The sequence below is a fragment of the Lontra canadensis genome, unplaced genomic scaffold (genome assembly GCF_010015895.1).
Source record: "Lontra canadensis isolate GAN:19392208 unplaced genomic scaffold, GSC_riverotter_1.0 scaffold112, whole genome shotgun sequence".
In the NCBI taxonomy this organism is placed as follows: domain Eukaryota; kingdom Metazoa; phylum Chordata; class Mammalia; order Carnivora; family Mustelidae; genus Lontra; species Lontra canadensis.
The window spans coordinates 3,498,266-3,513,889 of NW_022631106.1; the positions used below are offsets into that span (position 1 = coordinate 3,498,266).

At 46.8% G+C, this 15,624-nt stretch overlaps 1 protein-coding gene across 2 annotated transcripts in view; it reads right to left on the reverse strand.

The window, feature by feature from the left end:
- The window catches only part of CREG2 (cellular repressor of E1A stimulated genes 2), a 31,451-nt gene extending 22,233 nt beyond the window's left edge, over window positions 1–9,218 (reverse strand). For both annotated transcript variants that reach the window (XM_032840389.1, XM_032840388.1), the window contains exons 1-2: window positions 8,638–9,218; window positions 6,331–6,500 (exon numbers count right to left, since the gene is read on the reverse strand). In XM_032840389.1, coding sequence (XP_032696280.1) covers window positions 6,331–6,500; window positions 8,638–9,054 — 587 coding nt within the window. In that variant the 5' untranslated portion in view covers window positions 9,055–9,218. The remainder of the gene's footprint in view (window positions 1–6,330; window positions 6,501–8,637) is intronic.
- Window positions 9,219–15,624: the final 6,406 nt, after the last annotated feature.

Genomic DNA, 15,624 nt, shown 5'->3' on the forward strand with positions numbered 1-15,624 from the left:
GCAGGGATGTGCAGGTGAGAGAGAAGAGGCAAAGTGAACCTGGACAGAGAGCCATCTGTTTAGAAGATATATATGTTGCCTTCAAGGGGAATGAACAAAAGTCAGTGAAGAGAAATTGAATTCAGCTTCTTCATCTGATGAGGGCTGGGCCCAGCGCTTTGAAATGCATGTCACGTCTCAGGTAGACAAAGTGCAGACAGAGATGCATCTTGGCCGCTAGCAGGCGAGCCGTTGCAAGCACATGCTTAACACTGTGTGCTCACTTGCCTGAACTCTTCTAGAAAAGGATGAAAAAGAGAGACTTCCACACACAGCTCTTGGGGCACAAATCCCAGAGCCTGCATTTGGCATTAGACTGGGCTAAGGTTTTTTAGCTGCTGTTCAACATCATCTTTTCTTCCTACAAGAATGGTTAAAATGATGTAGGCTAAGGGACATTCCTATTTCCGGAATTTCTTGCTATTTTATGCAAAGAAACGATTAAACTCGGTGCACTATTTCAGTTGCACGTGCTCAACAAGCATTTAGCCTGTGCTCATGGCATAAAAGCAGACCAGCCCTCCCATCAACACCCTCCCACGTTTCACCAAAGGAGCTTCTCGTCCTGTCAAAATGCCTGTCACATGCCAGGGCTGCTCAGAGGAGAGGGCGGGAACCTGTGTCCCAGCACATTGTCCCAAACTCTCTAGTGTGAGCAGTACTTTTTTGATGTATGATTCTTTCAGGTTGAATTGCCTGTGCAACATGCACCCCTCCAAGCAAATCATTCTGAGGGACCATCGTTTCTCAAGGGATCCCACTGTGTTTTACACACCCACCCGGCTGCAATCCATTCACAATCTGGCACCTGCCTCTCAGAAACTAGATTCCTTTACAATCCAAAGTTTTAGCATCTCCTCTAACGCCCAACCACACTGAGCCCTGGTCAATTAAAGAGCTTTGACAAGCTTCTTGTTTGGGCAGGGATGCCGTCAGATGGGGGGAAATGAATGAGCCATGGCAATATTTCATGAAAAGCCTTTTGGGGGAAAAGTAAACAGGTGTTCTCAGATCCTTTTTTTTTTTTTTTAAGATTTTATTTATTTATTTGAGAGAGAGAGAGAGAGAGAGCACAAGCAGATGGAGGGGCAGAGGAAGAGGGAGAAGCAGGCTCCCCAATGAGTAGGGAGCCCAATGTGGGGTTTGATCTCAGGACCCTGGGATCATAACCTGAGCCGAAGGCAGACGCTTAAATGACTGAGCCACCCAGGTGCCCCTCAGATCTTTCTTTCTTGATAACTGAGTAGAAACCTAGCCTGTGTCTCAATTATCAGATTTTTTTCATTGCAGAGATAATGGTGCTGATAAGCCCCTTTAGGTTTTATTGATTTCCAGATCTTCAAAATGAAGGTTCATCTAATGCCAATGAGCAGAATGTCACTCAACAGAAGAGCCCTTCCTGGCCCAGATGACTTGCTTCGCCTTGGTTCTCTGAGAAGATGCAAAGCCTAAGCTCCACAGTGTTCAGGCCTGCATACTCCATAAGGAAAGATGTTTCCGCAGAAGAGAAATGTCTCCAGTGGGCTTTCTTTGTCAATCAATATTTATTGGATGTTCATACCACTGGGTCTCTGCTCTGAGCATAAATTCGCTTAGGTATAGGAGCCTCTCTACATGCTGGTGTCTTCGAGGGGAGAGGAAAACGAGAGAGCGGGGGTTGCTCATTGCTGGTGAAATCTTGTAAAGTGGCGTCTTATTCTCAATCTGTCATGTTAACCTGAGCTGAGAAACCTGAGCCTTGTCCCTTAGGAACCACCAATCCTATCCTTTTTCAGTACTGAAAGGCGCTTTCTGCTAATTATCCAGTCAGATTCTTTTTCCAGATGATCTCCTCCAGGAAGAAGGGCAGGGTGATAGCACCCAATTCGATATGCCTTGGGTGGGAATCAAGACAACTGTGTGCAATTAACTAAGTCTAGTATCTTTACTGTGACATTTTAGGGCATGTTCAGGGACCAGAGGATCAGGGTGGTAAAAAGTTTGGGGGAAACCTCATAGCTAGATGGGATGGATTATCCCAGGCTGAATTTTACAGATTCACTGAAAAACTCTTTAAGGTCCCCATAAACCTGTAAGATATGGAGAAGTACTCATTCCTTTGCTTATTCTCAAGATGTTGACCTTACCCAGCTTCAGTTAAGGAAAGGACATTTGCTGTGTATTCTCTTCATCATTAAACTTCCTGAGAGTTTTGGATACTCAATGTCTTTCAACCATAGCAGTTAAAAAAAAATACATACACACACACACACACACACACACACACACACACATTTATTTATTTATTTGACAGAGAGAGAGAGAGAGAATAAGCAGGGGGAGCAGCAGGCAGAGTGAGAGAGAGAAGCAGGTTCTCCACTGAGCAGGGAGCCTGATGGGCCTTGATCCCAGGACCTTGGGATCATGACATGAGCTGAAGTCAGATGCTTAACCACTGAGCAACCTAGGCATTCCAACCCTCCCCCCCCACCATAGCAGTTTAGATCCAACTTCATTGTTAATCTACAGGCCAGCTGATAGACCCAAGTATCATTTTTGGGAGGCATGATCTGTGTCAGCATACATGTGGTATTACTGAATGAAAAACACTTCTTATATACAGTGGAATATTCCTCAGCTAAGATAAAAAGGGAATTTTGCCACTGGTGACAACATGGATGGCCCCTGAGGACATTATGTTGAGCAAGAAACATCTAACAGAGAAATTCAAATATGGTCTCATGTACATTTGGAATCCAAAATAAGCCAAACTCACCAAAACAGAGAGTAGGATGGCAGTTACCAGGCAATGAGGATTGGGGGAAATTGGGGAGATGTTGGTCAAAGGATACAGACATGCATTTGGAAGATGGATAAGTTTTGGATAGCTAACGCACAGCACAGCGATCAAAGGCAATGATAATACATTATATCCTTCAAAGTTGCTAGGAGACCAGATCTTAAATGTTCTCACTCCAAAAAATAAATGGCAATTATATGTGACAGAGGTGTTAGCGAACGCCATGATGTAATTACACCGTAATATACAAATGTATCAAATCAACTGTTGTGCACCTTAAACGTACAATATTACATGGCAATTACATCTCAGTTAAAAGAAAGCATTTCTTAGCTACATGCTAAACACCTGTATCAGCTTTGATGACAACAAGCTTTTAGGTTAAACCTCTCAAATTAATAAAACTAGGATATCAACCAACTATTAAGCCAGTTAGCAAAGACACAGGCTCTCTTCTCTATTTTGAGGGGGAGGCAGTCTCCTGGCCATGAAAGGATTTTGTTATTTTTCCCAATGAAAGCATTTAAGCAGGGAATTCCAGGATCTGACATGGATTCTGAGGAATTCATCTTGAGGATGAACTCAAGGTGACAGAGGGGACTGGGGCGGGGAGGGAGGAACCAGTGGAGGTGACTGACATATACGCCCTCAGAACGGTAATAGTTGGATATGTGTGTGACAGGACATGCACGTTTGCACACACATGTGCACGCACACACACTCACACCCACAGCTATCTGTCTGCGTGTGGAGCTCTACTAGCAGAGGGCCGATCAGCCTGCCCTCGCAGTACAATCAGATGCACTGGGCTTACCCTCGGGCAGGAACTGTGCTCAGCCCTCATTCTGGGGCTGTGGTCCCTGGAAAGGGGGCTCACCAGCCCGTCCCAATGCAGACTCCGCCGGCACCAGGGCCTACCCCGATGCATGCAAAGGCAGGCTGTAGCTGAAATGCCCCGTGGGCCATTCAGGAAATGGCTGGAAAGGCACTTCTTTTCCTTCTCTAGAGCATCGGCGGCCACGCTGCTTCCTTCCTGTCTGGCCTTGGTTTGCGGTTCTGTGGCTGCAGGCTCCTCAGCCCCTGCGTGGCCCTCAGGGCCCACATAGCCCTGCGAGGCATTCCACAGAAGACTGGCTCTGGCTTTGTCTGCCCACTTAGGGTGAAATGGGAAAGCCTCCGGCCCTCCCCAGCGGCAGAGAGCGGCAGAGGACCGTGAGCACACAGCCCGCACCGAAAGTGAAGGTACAAAGGCTGTGGCACCTTTTCAATTCCCTTGGACACCAGCTTTAAAGACCGAAGACAATGCTCATTTTTCTGAGTATGAGCTGCCTTCCGAAGGAGGCTTTGATTGATCAACATCATCATGAGAAATGGGAGTTGTTTGTTTTTTAATCCCGCTGCTCTGTGGGAATTGCTTTGATGTGCTTGACAAAGAGCCCTGGTCACAGCAGCCATCCCTCTGGGCTCTGGGATCAGGTAGGAGCGCCAGCCGGATACAGCCTGGCCGGGCCATAACCTTGAACTTCTTGCATGTTGGGGTAGTTCTTAGTCATGGCCATTCCCACCTGATGCCATGCTATGCTCCTGTGGTCCAAGAGCTCCCACTTGGTTTGACTATTCAGGGCTCTGGTGTTAGTCTGTCTTTCTTGTGAAGTCTCTGAGCTCAACATCCCCACGATTCTGGAGCCCAAACCCAAAATGTAACACTGAACTTGGACGATGAAGCTCTCACAGAGGAAGCACACCCGGGTGCAGGCAGTTCATTGGAAGTAGTGGCCCTGGGGGTGACAACAGGCCCCACAGCCTGGTCACCTGAGCTGCAGGGCTTCCTATGGCTAAACTTGATTTTTGTGTGCATTTCTTTAAGTTCGATTTTAATGCTTCAGAAGCTCAAGCAGGGCAAGCAGGGAGCAGTCCTGAGGAGTTTCGAATGAGTATTTAGACACAGGGGCACCAAAGGTGGCAGCTCATCCCTCCTCTTCCAGTCCAGATGTGCAATGGTGCTGAGACACCGAGGCCCTCAGGCCCGGCAGGGGTCTGCCTTGGGTCCTGAGCTGAGCTGCCTCGGCCAGCTACCTTGGCTGGTCCCTGGAGTTTGCCCTTTCTGCAGCTGGTCAGCATGCACACCATGCTAACAGGTATGCCCAGTTCTTAGGGACCTGGATCCCCCCAGCGAGGACCTCTCAAAGCCAGATTTTTCGGGGCTGCCAGCTTTCAGCTCCTGCTGACGTCTGCCTGGGACTTTCCAGTCCACAATCCCTCCTACACCCTGAGCGCTGCGCAGCTGCACGGCAATGTGTTTTGCTGTCTGTCTCCATGAGCAGGTGTGGCAATGGACACGCTCCGGCCTTGTGACGACTTTGAGGATGCCTGACTTAGGAACTGCTCAGACGTTTAGAAGGGTATCCTGGGAATATCCTTCTGGGGCCAGCAAGCGTGGCTGCCCAAGAACAGAGAGACTCTTCCATGAAAGAGGAAACATCCCTTTTTCTGGCTTCTTGCCGGGCCCTACAGAGGGAACTGGGTCTGCTGAACTGTCTCCAGCCAGATGCAGTCTCTCCTCATCAGTGCCCAAGGGTAAGAGACAGGGTCTTTTATCTGGGTGACATTTTACAGCACACTGTTGCTTTATTACCACCCCCCGAAAGAATGAATCAGTTTATTTGCTTAATATGTTTTCTATGCTTTGCGTAAAGAATACCGGAATTTTGGAATTGGGATGAATCCTAGCCTAGTTCCTAAAGTGTCACTACCTTTTACAGGGAAGCGACAGAGTCCTGGGGATTGGGGGACTTGTCTGGGGCCACCTGCTACATTTGCCGCTCCTCGGGGGGTGCTGCCAGGCAGCCCCCCACGCGAGCTTGGGGCAGAAATCTCCCAGGCAGGATGCGATTTCAGGCTCTACACAAGTGCAGAATTAATGTTCCATCTGCACTTAAGTGTCTTTTCCTTTAGACTTTTTGAAAAAGAGGGTTAAAGAACTTGGGGTCTTTGTGCACACATCTCCGGTTGGGTGGGGAATGGCGGGTTTGAAATTAATTTGAAAAACGATCAACAGAGAATGAACTAGGGAGCCCCCTGGAGGGTGGTAAATGGATTCCATGCTCTGGGTGCCTCACAGGCCAACTACTAGATCCCTCCATCACCAGCCTCCCCTCCCTACCTCTTGTCCATCATAACAAGAGCTGCCATTTGCCCACCAGGTATTGTACAAGACCCTCTCCCCTCCCAGTAACCCTATGAGGCAGGAATTATTATTCCCATTTCACAGAGGAGGAAGCGGATGCCCCCAAAGTTGAAGCCACTTGCTCCCAACCACACAGCTTGGTGAGTGGCAGAAATCAATCTGATCCCAAAGAGTGGAAAGCCACTCTTGCCACTTCAGGTTGGTGAACACATCACTTGGCATCACAGGGCCCTGCTAAAGTCACGTGACGCAGAGCGGTCCCACCCCACAGCCTCCCTGCTTTATGCAGCGGACCTGGGAAGGCAAGGTCAACCCCTTTGTCTACCTGCAGAACTCTCCTTCCGATTCTGGCAGCAGGAGGGAAGCCATAGGGTTCTTCATGAGATCGGCCACTGCAGGGTCCTTGGGTGTCACATAGAAGAAAGGAGTCCCAGTGCTGTTGTTCAAGGGGCCGTCGCTGATGGGCAGGCAGTTCCCAAACGGCAGTCCTGGGATCTAACAAACAGCGCAAAGGGCTTTTTCAATGCAAGGTTTTGGATTGATGTGAGCTGGGAGCTTCGTGTGTGTCTCTGGCCAGGAAATATAACAACGAGGATGGCATCACTGTGGTTTTGACAGGTAGCAAATGAAGGCACAGTGGTTCCCAACTGACCCAGTTCACGTGGAGAGGGCTCCAGAATTTCTACAGAGGAGCTGAATGGGGGCAGTCTGTGTGGAAGAACACCTAGGAGATTATCCTTGAAGCTGCTGCATCTACATAGGAAAATGCTCACTTTACACAATTTAAAATTATTTGTGGGAGGGGAGATAAAATTCATGGAGGGGTGCTAGAACCTTTCCCACAAGCTGCCCCTGGGAGCCCCACTCTCCCAAGGTTTTGAAAACTTCGGGGATAGAAGTTAGGTCTTAACTTCAATATCTTGTGATCTCTGGTCTCTGGGGGAACTATTTCTTTTAGAGCCACACCATTTTCTTATGTATTAGTTCCATTTTTTTATTGTAATCAATATTCCATTATATGATTCAGTAACTCACCGTGGAAGTCACAGAAACACTCTACACTCACTTTTGTTCATGATTATCCAGTGAAGGAGGTCAAGTTCTCAGATATTTCTTAGGTTTTTCCAAACCCTGCTGGTTACTGCCTCCCAATCTTCCTGAGCTTCATTTACTCTTTACAGAGTGCTCCTTATTGTCACTGAGCTCAGAATTCAGGGTTGTCCTTGTCTTTCCAGTGTTATATGGCAGGGGTGTGTAGATTTGGAATAAGGGATGGCTCTCTTCTTTGAAGAAGATGCAATGTTAAGGAGTCTTCCAAAATGGTAATATAAGTTCATTCACAGATTCTGTTTTTCAGCTTGTCCAACTGCCTAGAGTCATGCTTTGCACACATGATGTGTACATAGGAAATATTATCTGACAGAGCACAAGCAGGTAGAGGGGCAGAGGGAGAGGGAGAAGCAGACTCCTCGCTGAGCAGGGAGTCCGATGCGGGGCTCGATCCCAGGACCCTGGGATCATGATCCGAGCTGAAGGAAGATGGCTAACAACTGAACCACTCAGTTGCCCCACAATTTGTGTTTTAAACCAAGATCAGCTTCATATGTAAGCTTCATATCTTCGTAAGGTGTGTCTTAGGAGCATAATATATAACTGTGAGAAACCATTTGGATACTGTGACTGTGGTTAAGATCACTGCCATAATCAGAATAAACTTATTTATTTTTTAAGAGTAAAACAGGAACTTCAGAACTACATAGCCAACCACTTAACTTCACATAGGAAGAAAGCAAAGTGGACAATCCAGTGACTTGGCCAGTTTCCAGATGGGTGAGACCCACACCTGGGTCAGAACCTGCCTGCTGCCCAATGACCTACACATTCCCCCCAAATTTGTTTTTGCATAAATTAAATAAGATTTCAAACTACTTCCCTGTAATAAAACCCTTATATGGATCTTACCAGCCCTGAAATCTTTCTGGAGGGTGTGTACTTGCGGATGTCACATCCCCATATTTATCCGTGCCATTTGGCTTAAGGTGGAAATCTGGCTGACAGGTGAGTAAAACATTTGCGAACTGAATGATAAAATTGCAGCAGAAAACATCTCATTCCAGCATGTATACACTTTGCACCCTAAACCTCCTTTCCAGGAAAATTCTTGAGTTCCATTATTTCAAAATGTCAATTTCCACCAAAACCCCCGTGGCATCTTTTTTTCCAGTCCCCAGTGTCAGTAGATGACCAGGAAGTTTGGGTCTGTTGGGTGCCGTGACCTGGGAGGCCGTACGCGCCTACTCTGGGATGCCAAAGGCAGGTCTGGCTTCTTTTGTCCAGGTCTGGACGGGTCAGGCACTGGTTATGCGTACTTCTCTTTGACCACCTCAGGACTGCACTTCAGTCCCCATCCACCTGGCAGGATGCCTGGCTGTCAGCACCCCCTCCCCCTCTGCCACGTTAAGCAAAGCACAATCTGGTTCCATTATTTATGCGCCGTCCACAATGCAACCCAGCCCGCTGGGCACGTCTGTGAGACCTGGGTCCGAGCCCCGGGGGCGGTCGCTAGCGTTTCCCCGTCCCCAGGCCACCGCAAGGCATGCACCTGCAGCCGGCTCCCGGTGGGGCGGCTTACCTTCTCGTGGGCGGACACGGTGGCCAGACAGCCCCAGGCGCTGGCGTGGGCCAGGAAGCGGGCGATGCCGGGGCGCAGCCTCGGGCCGCTCTCGCGCCGGTAGGAGAACATCCCGGGCGGCGCTGGGGGCGGCCTGGCGCGGGCGGCGCCTGGCGGAGGCGGCAGGTGCGCGTCCTCCTTGTGTGCGGAGGCCGGGAAGCTGCGCTGCCAGATGCTACCCGAGTCCTCCAGCAGCGCGGGCAGCGCCTCCTCGGTGGAGGCGCTGTCCAGCTCCTCGTCCACCTCGTTTGTGACGGCCCAGGACACGGAGCTCACGATCACGTAGCCCGCGGCGGGGGACAGCAGGGCGCTGCAGCACAGCAGCCAGGAGAGGCGGGTGGCGGGCCGCGTGGGCCGCTGGCCGCGGCGCACGGACATCTTGCAGCGGCGCGCCCTGCCGCGGGGACCGCCTGGAGCGCGCGGGCGGCCGGCGAGGGCGGCAGCGCCCTCCTGCGGCGGCGGACGCGCGGAACTGGACTCGGCTTCCGACCGCCGCAGGATTCCCGGGCGGGGTCCTCACCGCCTCACGCCCGCGCTCAGAAGTCCAGCCTCCCGGAAAAGCCGATTCCACTTGCGCGCTGCACGTCCTGCGGCCGCCGTGCGGAGTCCTCACCGCTTGCCAGCTCCGGGAATGGGCTGGTTTCCTGTTGGATGGCACGGGTTCTGCAGCCAGAAGGCGGTGGGCGTTCAAATCCCGAATCAACACACTCCTCTCGTCACCAGCTTTGTGACGTGCCAAGTCACTCAATCTGTCTGTGCCTCAGTTTATTAGAAAAACGAGCAAACCAGAGTAGCTAGCTCATAGGGGTGTTGGATGGGAGGATTAAGTTAACATCTGCAAAGGCTCAGAACGGTGTGTGGCACGGAGCGGGCGTTATATTTTGGTAATAGACCAAGGTAGAGATTGGTATCATTTTATAGAGGAGTAAACAGTGAAGGTAAGATCAGCACGGAGTCAATCTGATGCCAAAGCCGATTCCCTTGCTCTGTAAGGACAATGACTGTCTTTACGCTTTGCTCAGACAGGAACGCATTGTCGTCAGTTCATCTGAAAGCAAGATCAAATGTTTACGTATCAGCTAAAGTAAAAGAGAGCAGACACCCAGAGACAAAGTGCCTGGGATGGACGAGGCAGAGAACTGTATGAATGCACCACAGTTTTAAAACATTCTCTTACTGGTGGAAATTTGGGCTATTTCTGATAGTAGTTTTATAGATATCAACATAATTCAAAATCATTTACATTTTTGCTTATAGCATTCCCTTATCTGTCCATAAGGAGATATATTCTGCTCTAGATTTTCTATCCCAAATCTAATAGTCCTACTTCCAATTTGTTATGGATCAAAGTAACAAGAACTAGCACCAGACTTTTGGAGGGTATTTTAGCAAATGTTCCACTGGGCAGTAACCAGAGGATTCATTGTCTATCCTGCCCCCGCCCCCATCTACCTTCCTCCTTTTCACTTCTCTTCAAAGCCATTATTCTTTAAAAAGTCTACTTAATTGGGCACCAGGATGGCTCAGTAATTGAGAGTCTGCCTTGAGCTCAGGTCATAATCCCAGGGTCCTGGGATCGAGCCCCACATCAGGCTCCCTCCTCCTCGAGAAGCCTGCTTCTCCCTCTCCTACTCCCCCTGCTTGTGTTCCCTCTCTTGCTGTGTCCCTTTCTGTCAAAAAAATTAAGAATCCTAGGAAAAGTCTACTTAATCTCCTCAGTGTACATCAGGGTGGCCTCCTCCCATCCCACCCCAACCATTCCTTCCAGGATGCCCTCTTTCTGTTGGTAGTCTCAGGGGGAGTTCTGGTATTCTTCTCCCAGGGATCTTGTCTCCTCCCATGGCTCTGCCATCCTTTTTTACTGCTGACTTGCCCACCTCTCTCCTTCGCCCCCAGAATGATGTCTTGCAGAGACAGTGGAGCAAGTCGTTAAAAACATGGGCTGCCTCAAACGACTTCAGATGAATTCAAATCCTGCTCTATGACCTACTGGCTGTGTCTGCAAAATAAGGACAGTCACATCTATCCCAGTGGGCCAGGAGGAGCTCAGAGCTGACCCTCCAGAGACAGCTCAGCACAGCAGCTTGCTCTTCATGTTCTCTGCAGGGAGCTGGGCAAGCCTGACGGCTGCCTCCTTCCACCAAGGCTCTTGCTCTTGACCAGGAGGGACTCCCTCTTCCTTTGAGGCTCTGGTGAAAGGGGGCATTTTCCTCTGCCAGCCCCAGCACATGATGTGAAGAACAAATGCCCAATTCTTGCTGTTCATTGCCAGTCAGAAGAAGTCCAAGCTCCTTAATCCAGTATATAGGTCCCCTGTAGCCTGGTCCCTGCCTGTGTGTCTGTCCCCACTGCATGTCCCTCCCAGACTCTGCAGCAGCCATACCAGCCTCTTTGTGGTGCTACAGTCAGCGAGCACCTGCGCTTGGCACTGGGTAGATAACACAATTAACATTTTGATCCATTTGCCTCCTCACTCTTTACTCCTCTGCTCATTCATCAAGCCACATGATAACCATTTAAAAATATTTTTATTAAATATAAAGTTAGGACTTATGCAGCAAATGCATAAAGTACCTATGTACAATTTAAAGAATCACTAAAAAGAAAATCTGTTAAAATCACTCAGTGAGAAAATATTACCATGACCATTACCAGTTCCCCAGAAGCTCTCCATCTGCCCCTCCCCTCAAATCACAATCCCTTGCCTCCTCTCCTGGAGGTAATTACTATCTTGACATTTGTGATACATATTTCTTTGCTTTTCTTTACAGTTTGACTTCCTACATATGCATCGCTCCATGCTGTAGATTCCCTTTCCCCTATTTTGAACTTTATGTAAATGAAATCATGCTTGATGTATTTTTTTGTGTCTTTGTACATTCAGTTAAAATTCTGTTTGTGGGAATCATCCTTGTTTTATTGTTTGTGGATGTGTATGACTGTATAGTATTGCACTGTGTAGCTATATGATCATTTATTCAAATATTGTCAGTAGATGTGTTAATAGGTTCTTTTATGAAGATCAGGCAGGGCCAGCAGATCAAGAGATAAATGCCATGGCAAAGGTGATTTATTCTACTCATAGATCCCAAGAAAAGGGATCTTTGGGCAATGGGGACTGGAGCCAATGGATAAATATTCCCCATTTCCAGGTCAGAGGTGGGCAATTCACTTTATACAGTTTCTCAGAGGCTATCCAGCAAGATTGAGCCCCAGTTGCTTCCACTGACTCTCCATGACACCCCCTTCAAATGGCTTTCCTTTCTCCCTGGTCTAATCATTCTAGCACACCACTCCTGTTCTTTAAGACTATCCCAAGGTAGGGGCGCCTGGGTGGCTCAGTGGGTTAAGCCTCTGCCTTCGGCTCAGGTCATGATCCCAGAGTCCTGGGATTGAGCCCCACATCGGGCTCTCTGCTCAGCAGGGAGCCTGCTTCCCCCCTCTCTCTGCCTGCCTCTCTGCCTACTTGTGATCTCTGTCTGTCAAATAAATAAAGTCTTAAAAAAAAAAAAGACTATCCCAAGGTAAACTACCTGAGTGCCATGTTCTGGTCTAGACCTTAGGCGGGACCTAAGCTAAGACGTTGGTGCACACATTCAAGGGTTTCTCTAGAGCATATACCTTTTTTTTTTAAATGTTTTTTTCCTTTTATTTATTTATGTATTTGAGTGAGAGATAGCAAGAGAGAGCCCAAGCAGGGAGGAGAGGGAGAAGCAGGCTCCCTGCAGAGCAGGGAGCTCTACATGGGGCTTGATTCCAGGACCCCAGGATCATGACCCGGGCCAAAGGCAGCTGCTCAACTGACCGAGCCGCCCAGGTGCCCCTAGAGTATCTACCTTGTTGTAGGATTATTGCTTTGGGGTGTAAGTATGCTTAATTTTATTATGTAATGTGAAACTGATTTCCAGAATGATTATACCAACTTACTTTGCTACTATCAAGGTATGAGGTTCCTATGGCTCTGCATTCTCATCCACACAGATTATTGTTAGATTTTGTTTTTTTTTCTCTTCTTCCCAGACTGGAGGATAAGAAATGGTAACAAATAACTTTTATTTTAATGACTAATGTGACTGGTTGATCACCTTTTCATCTTTTATTGGCCAATTGGATATCCTCCTTTGGGAAATGCCTGTTAATATCTTTTTTCCATTTTTATTGGGTTACCCTGTGGGTTTTTTGGTATTGATTTGTAAGAATTAATTTTATTTTCTGTACTCCAGTGTTTTGGTATTGAAAAGTGCCACAGCTTGTCTTTGCGTAATTGTTAATATTAATGTTTTTATGCATCAACTTCACGGGCTGATGGAGCCCCAGACAGCTGCTAAAACATCATTTCTGGGTGTGCCTATAAGGGTGTTTGGGGAAGACATTAGCATTTGAGTCAGTAGATGAGGAAAGAAGATGGGTCTCAACAATAGGGGTGGTATCACCTGGTCCTTGAGGGTCTGAATAGAGCTGAGATACTCATCTTCTCCTGCCCTTGGACATCAGCACTCTTTGTTCCCAAGTTTTCAGATTCTGGCTGGAACTGACTCTATTAACACCCCTGCTTCTCAGAGCTTTGGGTTTGGACTGGGACTACGCCACTGGCTTTCCTGGGCCTGCAGCTCACAATGGTGCAGATCTGGGATTTCTCGCTCCATAATCACATGACCTAATCTATGTTGTTCTATGTATTTGTAGTGATTTCTTTTTTATCGGTGACTAAGATTCTCTTGTGTGAATATACCACTTTGTTGATTCATTCAACAGTTCATGGATACTTGTGTTATTTCCTTTTTTTTTTTTTTTTTTTGGCTATTAGGCATAAAGGTGCTAACAACATTCATATACAAGTCTATGTGGAGACACATGATTTCGTTTCTCTTGAGTAGGTACTTAAGAACAGGATTGCTGGGCTATATGGTAATTATAGGTTTACCTTTATAATAAATTGTCAAGCTTTTTCTCCTAAAGTGTCTATACCATTTTGCTTTCCCACTGACACTACACGACAGTTCCAGCTGCTTCACATCCTTGGCAACACTGGCTACTAGGTGGCTTTTAATTTTAGCCACTCTGCTAGGTATGTAGTGATATTTCATTGCAGTTTGAACTTAGATTTGTCCAATGACTACTAATATTAGCTAGCTTTAAAAAAATAAATAAAACTGAGCAAATCTCATGAATAAGTTAAGCCTCATGCCCAACTTCTCAATAAAAATGTGTATTCTCACACACAAAAAACATTGGGCAGCTTTATATGTGTGTCCTTGCTTTTGTCTATCTTCTTTGGTGAAGCATCTGTTTAACTCTTTACTGGTTTAAAAATCTGGTTGTGTCTTCCCAGTTTTGAGTTGGTGAGAGTTATTTTATATATTCTCCATACCCGTCCAAACTGGTATGTGTTTTGCCATATTTTCTCCCAGTTTGTGACCTGTATTTCCATTTTCTTTCCAGTGTCTTTTGAAGAACAAACATTTAAAATTTTGATGACATGTATCAATTTTTTTTTCTTTCATAGTTTGTGCTTTCTGTATCCTTTCTAAGAAATCTTTTCCTGAACTAAGCCCATGAAAAATATCTTTGATGTTTTATTCTAGAAGCTTAATAGTTTTATCTCTTACATTTAAGTCTATAATCCATTTAAAGATGTTTTCTGTGTATGGATGAAGTTCATTTTGTCCCTATAGAGATCAAATTGATCCATCACTCTTTGTTAAAGAGACTGTCCCTTCTCCTGACTTACATGTTATTAGTTTTAGTGCTGTATTTCTCTTAATACAATGAGACATTGTTATTATTCTTTTATCCAGTCCACATTTATTTATTTTTAAAGATGTTATTTATTTGAGAGAGCGAGCACAGGTGCACTTGGCCGGGGGGGGGGTGGGGGTTGTTGCTGAGGGAGAGAATCTCAAGCAGACTCCCTGCTGAGTGCAGAGCCCAGCTCTGGACTTGATCTCAAAACCCTGAGATCATGATCTGAGCTGAAATCAAGAGTTGAACACTTAACTGACTGAGCCACCCAGGCACCCCAGTCCACGTTTATTTTGATTTAGCTACATATTCTCCAATTTCCTCACATTTGTTCTGGTATCTCAGATCTTCCATCTGTGAACATTTTCTTTGTTCCTGAAGCATATCCTTTAGAATTCCTTTAACGAGGGTCTACTAGTGGCAAACTCTCTTTTGTTTGTCTAAAGTTTCCTCCGAGCATAGAATTCTAGCAGTAGGCATGTCTTCAACACATGGAAGTTATCATTCCACTTTTGGTTTCCATGTTGCTGCTGAGAAATCAGGTTTCAGCTTCATGGCCACTACTTTGAAGATGACTGCTCTTTATTTCTCCTGTGGTTTTAAAACCTCTTTTCAATGTCTTTGGTATGCATCTAGGTATGGGTTTCTTCCTTCCCCCTTTCTTTCCTTCCTTCTTTCATTAGAAACATTTTAGACCTCTTTGGTTTCTAACCTGTCTTTCATACCTGTTGTCTCTTTATCTTTGTACTACACTTTCGATAATTTATTGTTATTGTTATGTTTGTGTCTATCTCCCACCACCAGTTCATATGTTTGGGGGTGGCTAGATCTGGGGATAGGGCCTCGAAAGAAATAATTGAAGTTAAGTGAAATTGTAAAGGTGGGCACTGATCTGATAGAATTAATGCCCTGATAGGGACACCAGAGAACTCTCTCCCTATATATGCGCACCAAGGAAAAGCCATGTGACGACGAAGTGAAAAGGTGGCCATCAACAAGTGGGAAGAGAACTCTCACCAGAAACTGCATCAACTGGAAATTTGATCTTGGATTTCCCAGACTCCAGAACTGCAAGAAAAGAAATTTCTGTTCTTTAAGCCACCCAGCCTGTGGTTTTGTTATGGCAGCTCAAACACATGAATACAAGGAATATTCTGAAATGGGTTTGTCTCTTATCCTATTGATGGATACCAGCTATTGTCTATT